The 22,671-nt window shown below is 54.8% G+C and overlaps 1 protein-coding gene across 5 annotated transcripts in view; it reads right to left on the bottom strand.

Moving 5' to 3' along the window:
- EVL (Enah/Vasp-like) overlaps positions 1 to 22,671 on the bottom strand; it is a 153,887-nt gene that overhangs the window by 42,986 nt on the left and 88,230 nt on the right. For all 5 annotated transcript variants that reach the window (XM_045452070.1, XM_045452066.1, XM_045452067.1 and 2 more), the window contains exons 2-3: positions 14,865 to 15,033; positions 8,357 to 8,534 (exon numbers count right to left, since the gene is read on the bottom strand). In XM_045452070.1, coding sequence (XP_045308026.1) covers positions 8,357 to 8,534; positions 14,865 to 15,033 — 347 coding nt within the window. The remainder of the gene's footprint in view (positions 1 to 8,356; positions 8,535 to 14,864; positions 15,034 to 22,671) is intronic.

Genomic DNA, 22,671 nt, shown 5'->3' with positions numbered 1-22,671 from the left:
TCACCCATCACCACTCAGAGGGGGCTGCGATCGGCCACTAGCTGGTGAGAGACCTCGGGGGACAACCGACACTCCATGCTTCACACCTGATCTCCACAGAGATCACTGAACCTCACCGAGGTCACACGGCGAATGGCGGAACCAGGACCGGAGCCAGGCCTCCCGAGTCCCAGCCCAGAAGAGAACACAACCTGGGGACTCTGTCCCTCGCAGAAGGCTGACTCCCTGAGCTCTAGCTGTGTGTCCCTCCCGCCCCACCTGAGTGCCGGGGGGTAGCGGTGACCGAGGCGGGGTGCGTGTGCAGGGCCAGGATGCTGGTGCGGCTGCCCAAGCAGGAGGCAGTGGGCGTGGCAGCAGGTAGGAGGCTGGGCTGCAGCACGGCCCTCGGAGGGCTGGGCTCTCCAGAGCCCGGGGCTCCCCCGCGTCTGCATCCCCCGTCAGCCACAAAAGCAGCTCCACGGTCAAATCGGAGTTCTGGGGAAAAACCTGAACTGAGTATCTCTAAGATCCTTCTCATCTTTAAGCTTATTTCTAAGTACAGATAAATATAAGCTCAATGAGGGAGCAAGGTACCCACCTGTGTGGTTTTTCCAAGGGAACGGCCACCCTGCTTTCCCAGGGAACTGCTGGGAATCATTCAGGGAGATGCTCTCTCCGCCGAGCACCTGACTCCCAAAGCACAGGGTAAAGATCACAACTGTTCCTGTTCCCGTGTCTATTACTTTTAACGCACAGGTACTTCACCTCACCGTAACGGGAGCGTCGCAAGGTTATGAGAAGTTGTCCGCGAGAAAGGGGAAAAAAGGGAGGCGAGAGCCAAAGGGGACTAGACCCTACAGCGGCCAGGAGCACCATCCCTCGCTGGCGGCACGGCTGTTCTGCAGACACGCACCTGCTGCCGGGGCAGGCGGCATCACGTCCCCCGGGGTTTTCACAACCAAACCAAGAGGTCAGCTCCTCAGTCAGGAGCCGTGACAACCGGGAAATAAGTCACAGTCCGGGACAGAGCCATCAGCATTAACAAATAGGAGAAAAGGAGCACCAAAGCCAGGGACCTGATCAACAGCGAGAAGTAACGACCGAGAGTTCGACAGAGAGGGAGGAGATTTAAACAACAACCACTGAACAAACAGGGGAACTTGAAGAGTAAAGTCCTCTGGGGCCGAGGAACGCAGAGGCTGATAACAGCCCCCGTGAAAAGATCACAGTGGGTTTCACAAGAGCGCACGTTTACGGGGCACGTACCGTGTGTTCTGGGCACTGTATAGGGATGAGGGCAGCTAATCCAGGACGACTCGTGAGGCGTGGCGTAGGACAAGCATCCACTCTTTGCAGTTCAGGAGGCTGTGTGCAGAGAGGTCAAGCAGCTTGCCCCCCCGCCACCCCCCCCCCCCGCACATGTGTAACTCCCGACCATTCACACGTCCGCAGCCCGAGGCACGCAGGGCCGTGAACTCCAGGCTGTGAACGCAGAGAAGGGTAACAGGCGACCCCTGCTCTCAGGGCGGGGCATTCGGGCACTTAGCGCTCCACAGCGTGTTGTGGGTGCCGTGAGTGTGGAAGCACCGAGAAGGTGCTGGGGTGCCCTGGGAACAGGGGCCTCTCACAGCAGCCAGGCTTGAGCATCACAGTTGGCAAGGGGAATGTGAACAGGGGAGCCCTGGGAGCACAGAAAGGGGGGTGCGAGGCCCAGATCGGGGAGGGGGCATCATGGTACACAGAAGTTCCAGGGAGAGGGAAAAAGGAAGCACACAGGAAGCACAAGGAAGGAGGAAGGAATAAAGAGGGGCCGAGGGGGCTTCCGAGAGGAGGGCTGAGCTGGACGGGCAGGGCAGGGAGAAGCAGAGACGGAAAGAAACGTCCTCAGGGAGGGAGCAACAGCTGAAAAATGTTGGCATCCAACTCCTGTGAGGTCTAGATTTGTCCTTGGCTATGTGCCCTTCTGCCGGCTGCATATTCTGTGAGAAGACCACAAGCTCACCGGAAGGCTCCCCGTGTGCCTTTCTTGTCACTTTTGGCATCCTTTTTTTAAAAAAATATTCCTGAGATAATTTGAAACGGTACCTTTTCCAGCCTCCTCACACCCCAGAGCCACGGAATCCCGCCTCTCTCGGTTTCAAAGCAGGGACAGTAGGATGGTGGGTTCCAGGACCAGCAGAAGTGGAGGAAGGTGTGAGAGGGGCCTTTGCTAACTGGGAAACCACCCCACCTGCCAGCTTCTGGAAGCATCTGGGTCTTTTAACTCTCAGACCTCCCTTCCCTCCTGCAAGAAGCCAGATGAAGGAACAGCCCAGGAATCTCTCTGTGACCGACCAGCATGATTCTGGACGCTGAACTTGAAGAAGTTCCTCGAGTGGAAGGAGAGGTGCAGAGAATGAAAGAGAACGCAAGAGAGGGTTCTCGTCCCTGGCTGTGCAGACACGAGTAACGATAACGATTCCTGAGATACGGACAGCGCAGACGCGACTTCACCGCAGTCCGGTGGGGAGGGTGCACTTATTATCACGAGCCTGATTCACACCACACGAGGCCACATGCCTCCGTTCATTTGCCGAAGGAAACGAAGAGCCTTTTTGTCATTCGAGGACGCACACGCTTTGGGAGCGGGAAGCCACACGGATGTGCTCAGCCTCAGCCACGCTGTCCTGCACTAGGACACGCACTGCTGCAAATAACGGAACCGTGAAATCCCCAGCGAACGGAAGGGAAACGTCCACCCGGACTGGCTAACAGAAACGCAAACTGGAACCAGGCATTTTCCCTTGTCTTGTGTTTACTAGGATCAGCGAGAGTGTGACTGTCCAGTCCTGGGGAAGCCTGGGGCAGAGGATGACTGTCATACGTGCCAGGAAGAGTATCAGCTAGTGCACTCATTCTGGGAGGCATTTCGGCAAAATACGCCAAAGCTTTAAAGATGTATACGTCGCCTGGCTCAGAAATGTGCCCAAGAAGAAACCGGATGCACCTACAAGATACCAAGCATACGTACAAACACCCACGGAAACAAGAAGGCCCGCTGTTACCCGAAGGGGACAGCACAAGAATGGTGCCTCGTGGTGCATCTTCAAGGCACCCAATGCAATACTCCGGCCACTTAGATGGAGTGAAGATCCGACCATCTTGGCACAGAGTAACACTCAGAAGACAGTGCTGGGTGAGAAAGGATTACAGACTGTATATACAGGCTATCTCTGAGGAAGCTGTTCGCTCACTTAGGAACATAAAACGTCTGGAAGGATTTATGGAGTGTCAACAGCACTCCTCTCTGGGTTGTAGGATTACAGGCAACGTTTGTTTGCTTGTATTTTCTACCCTCTGTGATAACCAAGGACCGACTTGCTCAGTGACTGCATGATGAGGGATCCTGCCTCCCGGGTGTGCGGGGCCCTTCGAGGGGGGAAGAGAACATTCCCCTGTTCTGGTTTCTGCACAGCGTCTTGCCCACTCCTAGTGATGGTCACAGGGACATGGTCCGTAAGCAGCGAACCAGAACTCAGTCCCGCCCGACACCGTACACAAAACTGCTAGGACTTACAGAGATCTTGATAGGTCCGTAGCCCTCCTTTCCCACATGGGGAAACCGAGGCCCACATAGAAGCATATAGGAGCAGTTGTCTATACAAGGCTACTGAGCTGTGAACTGCTATCTGTCGAGAGAATACACTGTCAGGGAGGGAAGCCGCACGGGGGCTGGGCTGGGCGTCCAAGCACAGCCTGTAAACATTACCCCCTGCCCGGAAGCTGGCTTTAACCAGGCAGTGGTGAGCTCCCCCTACAGACAGTGCACAGAGTGAGCCCGGGGGAGTGCTCCCTGGAGTCGATGGCAGCGACACAGGGGTCGTGACGATGCAGACTCACCCACACAGGGGCCGTGTCTTCGGCTGTCCTCCCGCGCTGTGTGCACTGCCCAGCCCAAGCCCCTGTCGTCCCCAGCGTGGGACCACCCGCTGAGGCAGGGCCATGGAAAAAAACACTGGATTTCTAGCCAGAAGCCCCAAACCTGTGTCTCAGTTCCACCGGTAGGTTCTGGAAGCCACGTTTCCCTTTGTAACGGCCCGTGTCTTCACCTCCCCATCTGAATAGATGTGTGTAACAGTGACTGGCCTAACTACCTCCTGGTAACAGAAGCCGAAATATAAGCATGTGAGAGCGCAAGGAGGTACTTCCTTAGCCAGACAAGGTCTTTCTGCAGCGCTCACCCCCCGAGGCTGTTTGATTAGTGGGAAGTTTCCTCGAGAAGGGCGGGGAAGGGGCACATGGGAGAGATGGCTAAAAACCGGAGCCTAGGCGTTTTAAAACAGAGTATAGACATTATTACTACTCTAACCATCACCTGTGTCCTCCAACTAGGCTGGAGAAGTGCCACTCTGCGTCCCGAACTCAGCACAGGCCCATCCTTGTCCATCACACCCTGTCGTGCAGACCGTACGGTCTGCGAGCCAAGCTCTGTGAAGAACGGGGGCCAGCAACCTGCATGGACAACGGTGACCAGAGAGAGGCAGGAGCCTCCGTTTCCACCTACGGGGGTGACACGGAGGAGTGCGCCTTCTCCACACAGAAGACAGCCGTGCGCCAGGAACAGACAGTTCCTCCCGCCCCCCAAAACCACCTCCAGATGCCGGTTCCTGCAGAAAAAGCCCTGATTACCCAGTGATTGACTGCCCTTGTCCACAGAGACAATCCCCAAACCCAGAGATTGTGGGTCCCAAGGGAACCCTAAGCGAGCTCTGCACCCCTGTCCTCCTCCGGAAACCGAAGCCACCAAGCTCCAGGCAATTATTTTATGTAACTTGCTAAATTAAGTTCCCTAGGCTGGGCCTGAAGTCGACCGATGAGTATGTGAACGTCACTGCTGCAGACAGACCGATGCTGTGGGTACCAAGGAACAATGTTAATAGACAGGTCTTCCAAGGGTCGAGTGCCCGACCGTCACTTTCGTGCAGGCGTTAGGCAGCAAAAATACTACTGGGTTGGGCCCATTCTTTCTCTAGAATGATCTTAAGAATCCCGGCCCTAGTGGGCCTCACTAGGTGGCGAGGCAGGAAGCGGCAAAGAGCAGAGGCTGTGGCTCCCTGCCGGCCTTTAGCCACAGACGGTGCGGACTGCTGAGCGAGTGGGTCCCAGCTAATCCTCTGGTCGCTTTCCTCTCTGAGCCTCAGCTTGCGAACCCAGATGTCATCCGGGCCCTCGTCTCCCAGGGCTGGCTCAAGAGTCGGGTAAGAGGAGGGGCGTGAAGACCATTCACTACCCGGTCCTCAGCATCTACCGTTTGCTCTGACGGGTGACCTGTTTGGATGCAGGCCTCTCGTGTCCGCCCGGCTCTCGAGACCCTGGAGGGACCACACTAGCGTCTGCCCACGGACGAGGAGGCGGAGGTGGGAACCGCCGAACAGAACCCATCCCGGGCAGACACAGAGTCTTAGAAAAGGCCACGGGCCCCAGAGGCCTACCAGAGAGGGAAAGAGGGGCAGGTGAGCGCTTATGAGGCACCAGACACAACAGCGGGCCCTTGAGCCCTCTCCACAGCTCTGTGGCGGGACGCATAACCTTACCTGACAAGGAAGGACGCCGAAGCTTACGGGAGATAACCACATATGACAAGAACAAAAGGCAAAGAGCCAGTATCATTTGTGCTCTTATCACATTCCAGGCCCTGGATGCTAAGTGCTTTATAAACACTTTCAAAATGAATCTTCGAAACCACCCTGGGAAGGAGGGTTTATTATCCCAGGGCCACAGGTGGCGGAACAAAGACTTAATAGAAGATCTCACTGCCCCCAAACAAGTGCTTTTTCCGCTACCGCGAACCGCCTCCCACTGAGGGCGGGTAGGAAGGGACTGCCCGGCACACCGGGGATTTAACAGAAAACAGCACAATGTCTGGCAGCGGGAGGGCATCTGCAGTGGCTGCTGGTGTTAAGCGAGCTCTAAAAGGCTGAACCACGGAGAGGAGAAAGCGCGGAACCAGGTGGCAGGGCGCCCCGCGGCGACAAGGAACCAACGACAGAGGCGAGCGATTGCCTGGATGAATCCCTCACGCAACGTCGAGGGAGAGAAATCAGGCACCAGGGACACACTATATGAAATACACACATAGCGAAGTTCAAACACAGGCAAACCGCTCTGTCGTCTCAGAAGCTGACTTCCCCCCTGCCCTTGGCAGGGAGGGGGAGGGACAGGGTCTCTCTGGGGACCTGCGGGCGGGGGGGGGGGGGGGGGGCAGGCACATACGCGTGTAAAAGCTCGCCGAGCGGCACACTTCCAGCTTCTGCGTGGTACCAGCAGGGGTCACACCACAGGTGAAGGAGAAGCTAAAACCCTCCCGGTGCAACCAGATCTTCCACCAGAGGTCACGCCTGCAGAAGCAGACGAACTGGGACAGGCTGCCACTTGTCACGGTGTGGGCTGTCAACGAGGCCACTCTCACCCGGTGACCCCACCCTCAGCCCAAGGCGGGCGGAGGAGCTCTGGGTTCCTCGCGGCCCTGCATGAGCGACTTCCTCCCAACAGTCAGGGGCTCTCATCTGGCATCGAGGGTTGATTAGCTGACTTCCCTGTGACCAGGGTGAATGTAATAAAGATTTAATAAAGCAACGAGTAGTTTTTATTTAAAGTAAGCACTTGCCTCGCAAGGGCCAGTTGTCTGATTAAGTCAAAACTTTGTCTCTGCCCCTCGACATAGCCATCTGAACAGATCGAATGAAGCTTAGCGCTCACATCCTGGGGCAGATGAGGAGGTTCGGATCGGAAACCTTAAACCCAGCTCACTTCACCACGAAGCACGAGGCTCTTTGGTTTAGGAGAGAGCGCTCTGCGGGTATGGTTCTGCGTATGACCCATGGGAACATACTCAAGACGTCTTGTTTACTCAAAGAAAATTCTCCTAGAGTTTAAATTGTGCCCCAAAGCTGCGATCTGTCGGGCCCAATGGATACATAGAAGCCATCTCCCCCTGGGTCTTAGGTACCAAGCCCCTCCACTTCCCACCCCAGCTCCGCCAGCCGCCACAGTGGGCGTAACACCGACAAACGCCAACACTGGGTGACGGATGTGTGTCAGGCAGCCTGCTAAGCATTTTAGACTCTGCGCGTTTAAATTTCACAACCACCCCTAGAAGGCGCCCAGCCGGCTCAGTTAGTAGAGCGTGTGACTCTTGATCTCAGGTTTGCTAGCTCAAGCCCCACGTTGGGTGTGGAGCCTACTTAAAAAAATAAAATAAAATCAAGTCTAAAAACAACCTTTGTCACCCCCATCTGACAGATAAGGAAACTGAGGCACAGAAAATGAAGTGACCTGTCCAAGGCCCGTCCCTTAGCTAGAATGTGGCAGAGCCACGACTCACACTGAATGGCATGACCCTAAGCCCTGTTCGTGACTAGCAGGCTCCACCAAGGCTAAGATCTCTGGCAAAGGGCAGGACCGTACCCGTGGGCATCCAGACACCCACGCCTTAGAAAGCTTCTGTCTTCCCTCGGAAGCTAACACTGCCAATTTCTAATAAAAGCCACAAGTGTTTCTGCCCTGCTTAGAGACTTATGCTGGCATCACCCGGCCCCGCTCCCTCCTCCAGGCCCCCGTCGACCCCAAGTACCAAGCCCGCCCATCGTCTTCCAGGTCTTTGGGGCTCTTCATCACGTGTGCCTGAGGCCCCAGAAACCCTGCAGGGGGCTCTCCCCGCACACGCCAGGCGTTCAGGCCTGGATGCCCTCGTCGTCCCTCTGCCTGACATGCCTGCTCCTCCTCTGCCTCGTGAGCCCCCTCACCCTTCAGAACCGCAGCCCAGATTTCCGCCCTGTGCCCCCTGCATACCTGGCCCACGCCCGGGGAGAGCACGTATGAGGCACCACATTAGCAGTTTAGGGATGTACCTACTCCAAGTGCTAAGTGTCTGGAGGGGAAGGATGCCGCCTGCTCAGTACTTACCTGTCCTGCCCGGCCAGTCCCTTATACTCAGTAAACATTTAGTAAAAGTTTATTGACCATAGGAATGAAGAATTCATGAATAAATCATGTGTTTGTTCCCTCCCATCTCTGCTCAAGACGTGCTCTAGAATACGGAAGTAAGATAATAAACATAACACGTATCTGGACGCAGAGCTTCAGGAACGCACCAACACAGAGCAACATAGTTCACAAAAGGCAAGAAGACGTGCCTGTCTTCCTCTCTTCCTTCCAACTGTTAACATCTTTAATGAAACATCTTTAAATCCGGCAGCAGGCCTCTCTGAGGACCCACACAGCATCAGCCTGATGCGGCGGCGGGGCTGGGACACCAGACAGCCAGTGCCGGGGGAGGGTGCGGGTTGCGGGGGGGGGGGGGGGTCTCCGCCCCAGGCCAAGGCAGAGTCCCGCTTACCTCCTTCCTGGGAATTCATGATGTTCAGGGCAAACAGCATGGCATTGGAGAACGTGGTGGCCTCTTCCTTACTCGCGAAGTTTAAGCCGTATACCTGGCGGGCATCTCGCCACTGGTGGAAGGTCGGCGTTGCCTGATTGTACTTCAGCCCTTTCACGATTGAATAATTGATCACAACCTGGGGGGGGGGGGGCGGGGAAGACAGAGAAATGCGTGTAAATAAATAAAAGGTAAGTGAGCTGGACACAGCAGCTCTGGGGCAAGGATAGTGTGTCCCCTGGGGCTACCAGGGGACACAGAGGCGGGGGTGGGGTGAGAAGAAGGGGACCGCGAGGCCAGGCAGCTTTCCAGTGTGATCTACGCAACGGCGAGGGTTTGAAAGCCAGCTGTTTCTTCTAGGTAAGTAATTATGCTCCGGATGGGAGGCCGGAGCTGGGAGTCAGGTTCTCGGGGTCCAGGTGCCGGTCCTCGCTCACAGCCACACCCCCTACAGCGGTCACTTCTCTGGGGCTCAGTTTCTCCAATTATAAAATGGGGGTAGTAATGCTCTCCCAGCCTAGTGGGGCTACTGGGAAGGCCACGCTGCGATGCACGTCTTATCTAGATTTCTAGGCACAGAGACCCCCAAGGGCAAGAGCCTTCCGGCTCTTATCTCTGCCTCCCGTGTGCACAGTGTCTCGTACTTCGGCTGCATTAAGAAACGGGCTATCAGTTAAAAGGCTCAGTTAGAAAAGCGAAGGTGCCGCACAAACGTACAGCATTGCTGATCCACTGGCAAACCTCAGCTGCCCGCGAGGAGCCAGCCAGGCCCAGCAGGGAAGGTGGAGAGCAGACGGGGGCAGAGCCCGGACCTTCAGGTGCCCGCAAGCAGCTGGGGGAGTCGCTCCGGGTCGGCCTGGCCTCGCAACTACTCTCTCAGACACTTAATGGGGAAGTATTTCCAAGTTCTTCGAGGTGACACGTAGTAAGTGTGGCTCGGGGAAGGCGGCGGAAGGCCCGGAGCCGCTGTCTACCGCTTGTCACACGATCTGACCTCATGGAACTTAATAGTCACCCCTGTTCTGACCTGGAAAGTGGGAAGAGTGGACACGCCTACGGCATGGCAGCCTCATGGTGTGTCGCGAAGGTTAAATCCCGCGCGTGCGAGCACCGAGAGACAGCAAGCTCGCCGCAGACCAAAGTATGCAAGCAGAGCGTGGACGAGGCTGTGGGTGACGCCACGGGAAGGGTCTGCTTTAGGAGACATTCAGGATTGCTCAGCCTCCGCTGGCTCTGAGGCTCCAGGTTCTGTGATCTGAAGCTGGACCTAACCCCATCTGCTGCCCCTGAGGGCCAGAGAGGTGAGCTCAGGAAAAGATTCATAAACGCAAAGGGACGTGGCCAAGCCGCCCTGCTAGCGGGCTAGGCCCGAAGACGCGACCCCTGATTTATCGCTCTCCTCGACGGCTCCACTCTGCCGCGCTTTGGGTAAGGTAAAGCAGAGGACAGCAAATACGGGCACTATCCACAACAGCTTTTTTCCAAGTCTTAGCCAGGTGGAAGGTGGGTCTGGGGCATCCCACAGTGGAGGGGGAAGAGAGAGAGAGAGAGTGAGCACATGTGAGCTCAGGCGAGCTGAATCAGCTAAAGAAACAACTGTTTCACATTTTGGCACAAAGTTCCTGGGGTGGCTCTCTCTAGGGTTAGCTCCAGATCACCAGAAAAAGGGCTGGAGGCTTTGTGGCATGTATGCATGAGAAGGGGCACAGTGACTTCTGGTTAACCATTCTTTTCTTCTGGAAGTTTATTTATTTTTGAGAGAGACACAGAGAGACACAGAAGGAGCCTACGTGAATGGGGCCAGGCAGAGAGAGGGAGGGAGGGAGGGAGGGAGGGAGAGAGGGAATCCCAAGCGGGCTCCGCACTGTCAGCGCAGAGCCCGACGCGGGGCTTAAACCCATGAACCGTGAGATCGCGACCTGAGCTGAAATCCAAGAGTCAGACGCTTGGACTGAGCCACGCAGGTGCCACCTCCCACCTTTTTTTTTTTTTTTTTAAGTTTCTTTATTTTTGAGAGAGTGAGACAGAGAGAGTGAGAGCGAGAGAGTGCTGGTTAGCTGCTTTAAAATTTTTTTTTTTCCAACGTTTATTTATTTTTGGGACAGAGAGAGACAGAGTATGAACGGGGGAGGGGCAGAGAGAGAGGGAGACACAGAATCGGAAACAGGCTCCAGGCTCCGAGCCATCAGCCCAGAGCCCGACGCGGGGCTCGAACTCACGGACCGCGAGATCGTGACCTGGCTGAAGTCGGACGCTTAACCGACTGCGCCACCCAGGCGCCCCTAGCTGCTTTTAAGATGAGAGTACACTCACGGCGGCAGAGATGAGAGTGGCCTGGTAGGTCCTGCTCCTTTCTGCTGCGGGGAGTCCCTACCAGCAGTTCTGTGTTCAAGTGTCTCTGCTTTTGGTGCTGCACTTTTAGTGCCGAGAGCCAACCGGAGCAAGCCAGAGGGAAATGTTTTCGGTGGAAGGAGGTCTGGAAACCACATTACAGTCAAGAATGGTTGGGGGCGCCTGGGTGGCTCAGTCGGTTGGGCGGCCGACTTCGGCTCGGGTCATGATCTCGCGGTCCGTGAGTTCTAGCCCCGTGTCGGGCTCTGTGCTGACAGCTCGGAGCCTGGAGCCTGCTTCAGATTCTGTGTCTCCCTCTCTCTGACCCTCCCCTGTTCATGCTCTGTCTCTCTCTGTTTCAAAAATAAAAAATAAACGTTAAAAAAAAAATTAAAAAAAAAAAAAAGAAAAAAGAATGGTTGAGGGATCTTGAGGCAAGATGAGAGGAGGCTTTAGCGGGTCACAACGACCGCGCCTGGTCTGTTTTGGTAAATGTTCGGTGCAGACGTGAGAAGACTATATTCCACCTTCTATATTCTGCCTGTGGTTTCTATAAATGTAAATTAGGTCACGTTGGTTTATAATGCTATTTTCTATCTCTTTACTTATTTCCGTCTGCTTGTTCAGTCGGTTTCTCGGAGGTCTGATTAGAAGCTTCAACTCTGCTTCTGGATTTGTCCATTTCTCTCTTTAGATCTGTCCGCTTTGCTTTATATGTTTTCTTTGCTATCTTAAAAAATTTTTTTTACATTTATTTTTGAGACAGAAAGCACAAGCTGGGGAGGGGCAGAGAGAGAGGCAGATGGGAACTGAGGCGGGCTCCGGGCGGTCAGCAGAGAGCCCGACGCCGGGCTCGAACTCCAGAGCGATGAGATCATCGCTGAAGTCAGACGCTCAGCTGACTGAGCCACCTAGGCACCCCTGTATGTTTTGAAGATATATCATTAGATGTGTACAACTTTAGGATTGCTCTTTCTTCATTTTCCATTGACCTTTTTATCCTTAAAAGGGTCCTTGTTTACCTTCAGTAACACTTCTGGCCTTAAAGCCTATCGTAACAGTAACACATTCACACCAGCCCCTCCTGGTCGGCGTTGATAAGATTTGCCTTTTCTCACTCTTCCACTTCAGCCTGTGTCCTTATCAGCTTTATTAGCAAAATGATTCTCCGAGATTTGGAAGGACTGATCTGGACAGCTGCTGACAGAGAAACTTATGTTAAAAGGTCCTATGTTGTTTTGTGCACGAGCCCACAGTTAGCAAGCTTGCGTGTTTATTTGGGGCACGGGTGTAGGACTGAGTGAGGGGGCCTTCTCTGTCTTCCAAGGGAGGACGAGCCTGCTTCTGAGGTCTCTGCGTACAAGCAGTCAAGGGCCCTTGACAAAAAAAAAAAAGACACTTAATGGTGGAAAGCAGTCTCCCTGACCCACACATTCACCTCGGTCTAAAAGCCACAGAACCCACAGGTTGGTCGCTCATCCAAATCTCTACCAAAGAAGGGGCGTCCTTCCCAGACTTCTTACCAAGCAGTCAGCCGGCCTGTGGGCTTGCAAAGCACAGCGTTCCACCCTCCAACAGCGTGTGTGGAAGAACGCATTTCCTGCCACGGAGCTCAAACCTTCATAACAGTGTCCACGTGGCATTCCTAGCCCCGTCTTGGGGGTCCACAGAAAAGCATGCCTTCTCCTCCACGCACAGTCCGTGGGCGGTGTGGACACCATGGCCCTGCCCCTTCGGCCTTCTCCTCTCCTGGCGACTCTCTCTTGCTCCCCCTTGAGCCGTCCCACAGTGCAGTGCTGCTGGCAGACCTGTGACCGTCCGGGGGCCCTCCCTTTACAGATCCTAGCCTGTGGCACTTGGGTTCAGTCCCAACATTCCGGGTGAAGTCTGACCGGCACATAGAGAGCGGGGCTATAAGCCCCCTTCCTCTGGACCCCTGGTATTAATTCAGCCTGACAGCTCGCTAACATTTTTGGTGCCATCACTCATTCTCAACTACAAACCTTTTGGTATTTCTTCACCTGTAATGTGAGACTCGGGCTAGCCCTCCGCTAACGATACTACAGTCTGCCCGTCCCTCTCGCCACAAACGATCACCTGGCTTTCTATCTGCTTACTGAGCAAAACAGGGGTGATAATTCATACGCTGTTACCCTCTGGGGTTCCTGGGAGGCTGAAATAATAGACATGAAAAGTGCTGCATGAGCCATATGGCGCATGAAATGCGCATGATATCCTGACTGGGTTATAAACCCAGGGATCTCTGCCTGTCCTGAAATGTTTGACCTCGCGCTCCATACGGACTGAAAACCAGATCTGTGGAAATCAATCTTTTCTCTGGAGGCGCAGAGGCGCCACTGTGGGCCAGGTTTCCTGACACTTTCTCTAGGGCCTTGGCTACTAAGAACGCCTTTTCTCTTCCCAGGAACACAGCCATCCATGTGGGGAAAGAGTGTCAACCACATTCCAGGAACCTGCTGCTTGAACGCGCAATTCCAGGTGGAAGGCTGTGCCGGTAACTTCTCTGTCAGCCTCTGGGAGTCTCTCAGAGTCAACAGAGCCTTCGAATTTCTCCAGGACATCACTGAGGCCCGCCGCCAGTCCCTCCCCGCGTGGGGGAAAAGGTCACCTCCCAGAGGAGCCCTGACGTGCTTCCTGCCGAGGCCCCGGAGAGCAAGGTGCGTGTTGGCTTTGGGGAGTCCCGTTCTGCGGCGCCTGGCCATTTCCAGCACACTGCGCTGTCTTCCTAGTGTGCCCGGAGGGCAATCGAGAGGAGGGGAGGGCACGGGAAACTTGTCATAGTAAAAGCAATCACCCAGGGACCACCCACGGCGATTCAGGAACCGCACCGGGTAACGGGCCTTACGTCAAAGCCACGTAGCGGGGAGGTGCCGCCCTCCCAGCCGCCACCCAGGGGTGCTATGGAAACGTGGCAGATGTTTTTGGCGGTCGCCATGATTGGGGCTGTATATCCTGCGATACGTGGGACAGGGTACCTCTGAAAGGCGGAGCCAGAACCAATGAATTGGAAGAACAGGGAAGCAGCTTCTGGAAGATTTCTAGAAAAACCTTGCTAGCAGTAAGGCTCTTCGACTAGGGAAAGTGATGCCTCTGAAGGTACCAAGAGCTCCAGGCTGGAACCTTTATGAGGGGTTCTGAGGTGGGGCTCTCCCTTTCAGCCACAAGAATCTGAAACTTAACAGGGCTGTTCTGGCCAAAGCAGAAACCCATTCAATAGGCAACATACTAAAAACAAGAGTCCTAAGTTTCTGTTCTTGGTTTTCCAATTGCTAACACGCGGATTCTTGCAGAGACAACAGCTAACCTGCTGCTCAGTTTAGCAAGGGCTTGGCCGACAAAGGATGCCTGGAGACGTTATTTGGGTAGAGTTTTTCATAAGTGCTGAAACCACAGAACTGTTAATTTCACTGCTAAAAATGTCCCTGTCGATCTCTGAGAGTTGAAGGAAGAACACTGAAGTAAGCAACCAGAGTCACTGTGGTTAAGCTACAACAAACCCTTCTTCCACATCTCTATTTTAGTCCGGGTCATAGCACACTACTCTGCCTGAGCTATGTGGGCACGACTACTCCTCACACACACAGGCGGACTGATCTCGTGTGTGTTTGCACAGACTCACCAGGCACACTCACGAGCCGCCTGGTCTGATGTGCCCGGGATGTGCTCTTAGGGACTGAAGTGATCTCAGACTCTTCACGTCACCTTGATATTCCTTCCAAAGCAACACTCTGGGGTCCGAGGAACCAGACCTTTTCACAGCGTATCACTTATGGCCACGCAGGCGGAAAGTAACACTAACACGGTCTGCGGTATCGTTTTCAGAGCCGTTTCACATCCATTATTTTATTCTATGTTATATTATGTTATATATGACAACAACACAGCGAGGAAGACAGAGTGGGGATGACCCTCTCTACAAGGCAGACGTGAACAATGAAGTTCAGAACAGATAGTTTGCTCAAGGTCTCGTAGGAGAAGATGGGGGCAGAATGTGAACCCAGAGCTTCTGACTCCAAATTTTGATTTTATTTATGTATTTTTACCTATTTTCACTATATGTGTGTGTGATGGGGGGGCGCATACGCCCTTGAGTATAACCTGTGGCCCCAGCACTCACCTGCTGATCCTGAAGCTTGACCCCAACGACTCTGAAGGTGTTGCTGGCAGTGTTGTGGTAGATGTTGATCCGGCTGAATCCCTGCTGGCCAGCTTTGATTGGTACCCATTTCTTACTGGTGTCATCGTAGACCATCACGGAAGCCCGGGCTTGGCAGATACTCTGTTCACTGCAGACCAAGAGAAAACGTAAGCGTCAGCCTCAGCTGTAAGGGTTCTGGAAGCCGGCTTTCCCTTTTCGGAAACGGAGGCCGACCGCTCCTTGACACAAAGAAACTTCCAACTGTCAGGGCTTCCAGCTGCCCCCGGAAGGGCTGTTTTCATTCTCCAAAGACCTCGAGGAGTAGAGAGGAAATACTGTGCCAACACTTCCCATAGCTTAGAAAAGACAGCCTTCCCTTCAGGGAAAAAGTGCTTGAATGAGACAGGAATTCCAACTACAACTGTCTACACCATTCCGGTCATGGTGTTAAATAAGACACTGTGTTAAAAGCACCCAAGTGTCACAACGTAGGACGTAGCTATTCATTGCCCCCATTTTGTAAATGTGCAAAGAGTGGCTCAGAGACTTGGAAAGATTTACACAAATTCACACAGGTATTCAGAGACTAAATTTGGGATTTCCACCCAGTTCTTTTGACTGTAAAGCAGATGACACACATAATATTCTTCACAACATCCAACAGAAGGCTCAACGTCTGACATTATGATAGGGAAGCATCATACAAGCTCTGTGGACAACAACTCGATTAGCTGACCTTCTGCAGAACAGAGTGAAATAGATGACACTACAAGATGGTCGTACCATACTTTGCTGAAGGCATCTCCCAAGCAGCTTCGTCTGTTAAGAACATGACAGGAACCAGGAGAGCAGCACTAAAAGCCCCGGGAGAGAGAAAGTGGTCATCTACCAAGATTAGTGCACCACAGCTCCTGCCAGGGTGTTGAGAGGGAGGCTCTCTGAGCCCACTGGCCTCTTCATTGGCATATGAGCCCCATAATCTTGGATGCATAGTTTCTCAGCCTCTAGCATGCGAGAATTCCCAAACTGGAAAGGTAAGGCATGCTCGTTATGGGCAGGCACGCCCGTAACAGTGAGGAGTGGCAGTTATCAGCAAAGGAGGGCATATACATGCAATTTCAGAATTAGAAACAATATTTAAAGCCCAACAATTCGAGGCCAATATAGAAGGAGTTTGCATAATAACAGATAATCATAACGTTGAGACTACGCAGTCTCAACAAGAAAAAGTCATGTGATGTCCACTTAAGGAGTCAGAGAAGCAAAGTATCTGAAAAAGATCCCTGCCCCCAGCCCCAGCGGTTGGGTGACAAAATAGGGGTGTGTGGGGGTTGGCCCTCGGTTGACCTGGAAACCTCCACCTGGCCTACACAGTCAGTTCCTAAGTCTCCCAAAGAACTAGGCTTCCCCAGGACCCCGCTCCCCTGTGACTCAGACAGCAGGTGACCTAGTGCACAGACTGATACAATCTTAACAATAATTGTGTGTCCAGGGTACACACAAGCCCTGCCACACATGCTCCTCTGCTTTGCTTTACATTTGACGACTGTCCGGCCAACGACTTGCTGGGCCAGTGGTGGGTCTCAAACGTCCTGCTGGCCGCCCCCCGCCAGCTGTGCTCTGGGGTTCAAGAGTCTTGGGTGGGCCTGACCTCAGCCGACCAAGCCGTGTGTTGAGAGCTCTGTGCGTGGCCAGGCATATCGGGAGTGAATTGTTAGGCAACAGTGCTGCTTCTTTTCTCCCCGTAAGTCATTCATTCATTCGACAAACATTTAAGGGGGAATCAGTGATGATCGAAACAGGCGTGGTTCCTCCCCACAGACAGCCAGGTTAGGGAGGAAAAAGAAAAGCAAATGGTGCTGTGCTTTGACTTTTCTGAGTCTGGGAGCCTGAGACCGTGTATCTTGCACGAGACTGCACTTAGGAGGAGGAGTGCTCCGGCCCCGTGCAGATGACACCCAGTAGAAGCGAGAGGAAAGAGGACACAGCAGCAGACAGGCCTTGGTTCAGACCATGGTTCCACAGCCACGTGAAGCGAGCACAGATAAAGTTATGGCCTCAACTGTGTCACTGACCGCTGCTGACACGCTCCGTCGCTGACAGTGAATGCCAAGCAGGTGTGTGTTCCTGATGCGGTCCCGACACACTTCCGCGGTCACAGGGATCTGAGCAGAGACCCCAGCCCTACCACTTGGTGGCACGTGCCCACGGAAGCCCTTGGGAGGACTCTGGGGAAGCAAATCCGGGAAGGTACTGTGAGATGGGCCCCGCTTTCTAGAATCCCTGTGTAGCCGCCACTCGAGTGTGCCCTGTAGATCTCCTGCTGCGGGAGTGGAGCTGACCTACGGTCCCAGCCTCCGCCACCCTGGGTGCCCCACCAAGGCATGCAGAGAGACCACACTTCTCTGGCTGCTCTCCACCAACGACTGATGTGCCAGCTCGCTCCTGCCTGACGTGGGGAATCTTCCAGGGGGGAAACCTTCGCTCGGGGCCCTGCATCGGCCTGAGACGCCTCCCACTAGGCCCTTCTGCCCCTTCTCCTTTCACACCTGCATCACGGCCTGAGGCTCCCCCTGCCTGCTCCCACTCCCTCTGTCCTTCACTGACGGTTCCCCGCGAATCTCTCACACGCTTATCATCCGAAGGGTCTTGGGGTCTGCTTTGTGGAAGACCCAAAGTGACCTGCCCTGCTACAGCACAGACAGGGGCATGCCTGCAGGCCCGGAGCCTGGCACTCAGCAGGTGCTTAATCAATGCTCCCTGCAGGACCTCAGGGCCTAGAGATGACCTAAGCCATTGTCACGACCAGTGCAGCAGGCCTTCTAAAGCAGCTCTACGTGCAGACGAGGCCTTGAACCGAAACCGCTTGTTGGCGGGAGGCTTATTGTTCCCCAAAGTAGTTTCGGTGGTGAAGTGGTTTTGGCCGTTCGGCAGACCCCCCTCGTTCTAAGCGACATTCCCCTCCCTGTGTCCTCCAGAGTCACAGAGGTGTCCTGTACGGCCTGGGATGGTCCACTGGACGGCTGAAGGGACCTCCCGTTACTCACGGGACAAAGCCGCAAGCTCCCTTGCCGTCCCCGCTCACTCTCCTCTAGTGACCCCTGCTTTGTCCCGTGCTCCCTCCCTGTCCAGGTCCTACGACTGAGTGTCATGTTTTCACATCAGTGTGACAAGCACACAGGCCAGTGGGTCAAAGACACTTAGTGATGCGGAGATGAGCAGGGCAGTCCCTGCCCTCAGAGAGCTCGCAGCTACCCGAACACGCAGCGGCTCGTCTCACGCCTCAGTGAGCCTGGAGGGGCTGGGGGACCTGGAGACTTTCTGTGACTTTCTGAAGAAGACGCCCTGTGTGCTGCCCACGAAGGGCCTCAGCCCCAGGCGAGCTCAGGAAGGGGATGTGGGGCTCCGGGCGGGGGAGGCAACCAGCTCAGCCGGCGTGCTATGCAGGGAACTGCAGCTCCTGGGGGCCGGGGCCGGGGGAGGGGGGACCTGGGGTCACCACATGTCGTTCAGGGTGGCACGGGCAGAAGTGCCCACTACTGTGCTTTGCCCGAGCACGTGCTTACACACCAACAGCTATCTTTCCCGTTGTAATTACAGACACGGGTTCCCTGCGGCTGCCGTTTTTAACACCTTACGTGTGCAAACCGAACCTGGCGTTAACCAAAAAACCCCATTCTTTTTTTTCCCCGTTTGAACGGCGCTGGCCTGTCTCTGTTTACTTTATCACCACTAACGAAACTGAAATGCAAGAAAATACCCATGGCTTCTGCCTAAGATTCATCTTGCTTGTATTTTGGGATTTTTGTTTTCATTTTCATAGGATACTGATTGCTCTCCAGCCTGGACCTGGTCTCTGAGCTCTACGTAGTCACCTGTCTTCTCTGCATCTTGGCTGGGTACGGAAACTCTGTACTGTCCCCAGACATCATGAACTTTGTCTAAAGCAGTTAGCACCTGAGGGCGGTTCAGGCAAATGTTTTCTTTTTAAAAATATGATGAATGAATGAGTGAATTATTTTTTGGAAAGTACATATAAAATTTCCTTTACTAAATGAAAACCGACAATTCCTTCCTCCTCCCCGCCCCCCCACCCCCAACCCCCAGCAGGCCACAGATACTCTGCGCCCGTGCTGACGGGTCCACACAGCTCCCACCCTCCCCGGCTTTGAGGTGCCCGGAGGTACACGGAGCTGGAAGGGAAGCTAAGGTCAAGTCTCATGAGGGCCTCTCTCTGACAGGCTGTCTTTATGTGATCAAAACGACCAGCTGACTAGTAGGGGGGAAATGCGTCGGAATAGGCTGGTTTATGCTACGTGACGCTGGGTCACCAGCCTGATGGACTTTCTCCCCCGCGGGACCTAACAGGTTGCTCTGAGCAGTAGGTACAACCAGGCTCTCTCCCAGAAGAAGGCTCTGTTGGGACAAGTGGCCCAATCCCATTGTCATCTGGGCGTTTGTACGGGTATGTGTATGGGTATGCGTACATAGGAGTGTGCAAAAAGTTGAAGCCTGTCATTTCCCTCCTGGTGGCATGTGAGACATCTGTGAAGCTCTGAACAGTCCTGCTGTCAGGTGCTTAGAGGAGAAAGACTGTGTGACTCTGGGCCTCAGTTTCCCCAACTGTTCAAGGCTAATCTGACCTCGGGAGTCCCTCGGACAGCGGGGAGTACTTGCTGGGCCCAGCCCCAAGCGAGGCACCACCAGTCTTGTCACTGGCTCAGCAGTTAACGCTTTTAGACCACACATCAGAGACTGCTACTGAGTATCTGCTGAAATCCCTCGCTTAAAAAGAAAAGGCGCAAACCACACCCCAAAATTTCTGTACACAGCCAGGGATCTTCCTGGACCTGGCACGAAAACCCCTCGAGCATCTGGAGATAACACTAATACACAGGAACAGCGTGCAGCCCAGCCCGCAGTGCAGGCAGCCGGAAGTCGGCCTCACGCTCTCGCCCGGCCGATGCTTCTGGAAAAGCGCAGGACACCTGCCCCGCCAGCTGTGGGACGCGACGCGTCAGACTGGGAAGGAGGTTTCTGACCTTCTCCCAGGAGTACGCAGCCCCTCCATCCCAGCCACACGCCCTTTAGCGCAGTCAACTGGGAATCCCCTTCCACCCTACCAGTAAGGACCTTTCTGGGCTTTTTCAACAAAAGCTTAAGAGAACAGAGTACAAATTTATCAAGCAAGGACAAAGGACGTCAAGCCAAAAAGGGAACAGAGAGGCACAGGGGTAATGACAGAGGCTTGCTGGAAAACTAAGTCCGGGGTTGGGCACGGAGACCCCCGCGGCCAGAGGCCGGCTCCCGGCACTGTGCTCGGCTCTGCACCTGCCCACAGCACTTTTCAGTTTGTCCTGCCCCTCAGTACCCGCATCGGCCTCCTCTTCCCCACTAGACTGTGGGGACCCTGCTGTTGCCCCCTCTGCCACCCCAGTGTGTGTGCTGTAGACACTAATAATTGTTTGTTGAACACATGACTCCGAGTGGCTAAGTGTGTTCATGATTGTGAGCCCGTGGGAACATTCCGTTTACAACCCCGCTCCATTTATCCCGAGAGGGCGAGTGGCTGCCAAACCAAAGCATCTGTTACGGATTACCAACACTGTTCTTGGTCTCATGACGCCCGGGATCGGAGGGCCGGGAAGCGGCGACTCTGAGCTGGGCCCACAGCGCCCAGTGCCCGGGAGGCGGCCGCATCCGCAGGGGCCCCCTGGCCTCGCCCCGCTGCCCGCCCAGGCTGGGGAGACAGAAGGCTGCCCTGGGCAAGTGCGCGCTGCCCTCCCCAGCTTCTCGTGAGAGTCAGCTGAGGATCACTTCTGCAAAGACACGATCCCCCCTCCCTGTCCCCTCCTGCTCAGCCCGGTGCCCTGACTCGGCCGCCGCCCCCTGCAGACAGAACAACTCATCGCACAGTCTGACTCTGTCTCCCCAGCGGGACTGGGAAGCGGGTTCGCCTGGGGCCGAGGGCAGGTCATCTGGCACTAGTACCCAGACAGGACAGCCGGAGAGCCCGTGCGGGGAGCCAGGGTGAGCGGTGCGCCTACTGGGAACTCTTTCTTCACCTCTCAGGTTAAGCACCTGATAAGCACCTGTGAACGGGGGCGGGGCTGACGCCAGCTGCCATGAACGTGCCCACTGCACCCCCCCTGCTCTCCCATCAGGCTCTTGCCTGCCCTGCTTCCCCCATTTTCTCAGCACTTGCTCTCGCCCCAGACCCCTCGGAACCTGGCTTCTGTCCCCGATGTGCACTCAGAACCCTCATCTCCCGTCTCGAACAAACGTGCCACCGTGTCCGTAGTTCTGAAAATCTCTCCCGCCTCTGCCTCTTTCTACTCTTCGGCTCCCATTTCTCTCTGGGGGCCCCTTGCAGCCCCCCTTGTGCAAGGTTTTCTCTTTGCCGCTTATACGAGGGGTACTTAAAGGGGGGGGCACAGAAAGGCTTACTGAGCCTAAGGATTCCCTGAAATTATTTGCAAAAGTGAGCGTGCGAGTTTTTTCTGAAGTAGGCTTTTACCGTGTCCTCAAGGGGTCTTTGCTCCAAAACAGATTTTTAAAACCACTTTAAATGGTGGTGCTCCCCAGTGTGAACCACTTAGAACTTCTCTTCTCACTCTGTGCCCGTGGTTCTCAACACTGTGTGCCTAGGAGTCAGAGAAGGTGCTTATTAAAATACAGATCCTGAGACCCCTCCTCGGGAAGTCCTTGGAGCAGCAGCTGGAGCACTCCAGCACTGGAAAAGGGAGTCGTGACTGTTACCAGATAAAATCCCTGCCCTCGGCAGGCAGGTGGCCCTTGCTTCACGTTCTGCTCCTTGCCGTCCTGGTCATGACCCACTGACCCCATTCTCTGTGGCCTCTCTGATCTTGCTCATGCAGTCCCCCTGCCTGGGACGCCTTTTCCGGCCTAGGTTACCAGTAATGCCTACTCACCCGCAACTGCCACTCATGCTGCTCTCTCTAGAAAGCTCCCCTTGGAGCCCCAGGCCAAGTTAGAGGTCCTTCTCCGGACCCTGCTAGCATATGCTGTGCCTTGGCGTGTGACAGCTCTCGCGGCAGGGGACCGGCAATCTACCTCAGGTCCCTCTGCTGGGCAGAGGGTCCTCAGGGACCACCACCTCAAGACAGGCTTCCCTGTGGGGTGGTCAGAGGCTCATGCCAGAGTTCCCGTCCCACCGGTTTATCTTCGGAGTCCCGAGACAACAGGGCAAATTCTTTGCCGGTCCCAGGGACCCTCCCTCCTAGCTGTCCTGGAACTGGGCTGCCCGCACTGTGCCTGGCAGAGACCAGGCTGGTGGCAAGGCCGGGTCTGGCAGCAAAAGCATCCTCCTGATGCCGGGTCAGTTAAAATGACTCTCTGGTATCATTCAAGAAATTAAAGAAGGCGTTTCCTCTTCCTTAAGGTGCCTTCCCTCCTACATCCACAGGTCTACGTCTTACCCCTTCTCAAAGCTCAGGTCAGGAGTCACTGCCTTCAGCCAACCTCTGGTTCTCAGAACATTCATTCCCATTCCCTTAATAACTACCAGGAGAAAGGCACACCGCGAGGTTCCGGGGTTGATGGGACGAACGGGATGTGTCCTGCCCTTAAGGACACTGTAATCTAGCAGGAAACACACTCAGTTACCAGATGGGTACATGCTAGGGCCATCACAGGGAGAACACGGGGCTCCGTGGGAGTGATTCTCTTCTGTAAGACGGAGCTAATACAGCCCAGATCTTCTTCTAGGTGAACAGCTCAGGCCCCGGTGTGAGCCACCAGCTCCCACCACCCCCCGCCCTCAGCG

Source organism: Leopardus geoffroyi, chromosome B3 (assembly GCF_018350155.1).
Source record: "Leopardus geoffroyi isolate Oge1 chromosome B3, O.geoffroyi_Oge1_pat1.0, whole genome shotgun sequence".
Classification (NCBI taxonomy): domain Eukaryota; kingdom Metazoa; phylum Chordata; class Mammalia; order Carnivora; family Felidae; genus Leopardus; species Leopardus geoffroyi.
This window is presented reverse-complemented; position numbering and strand designations above follow the sequence as displayed.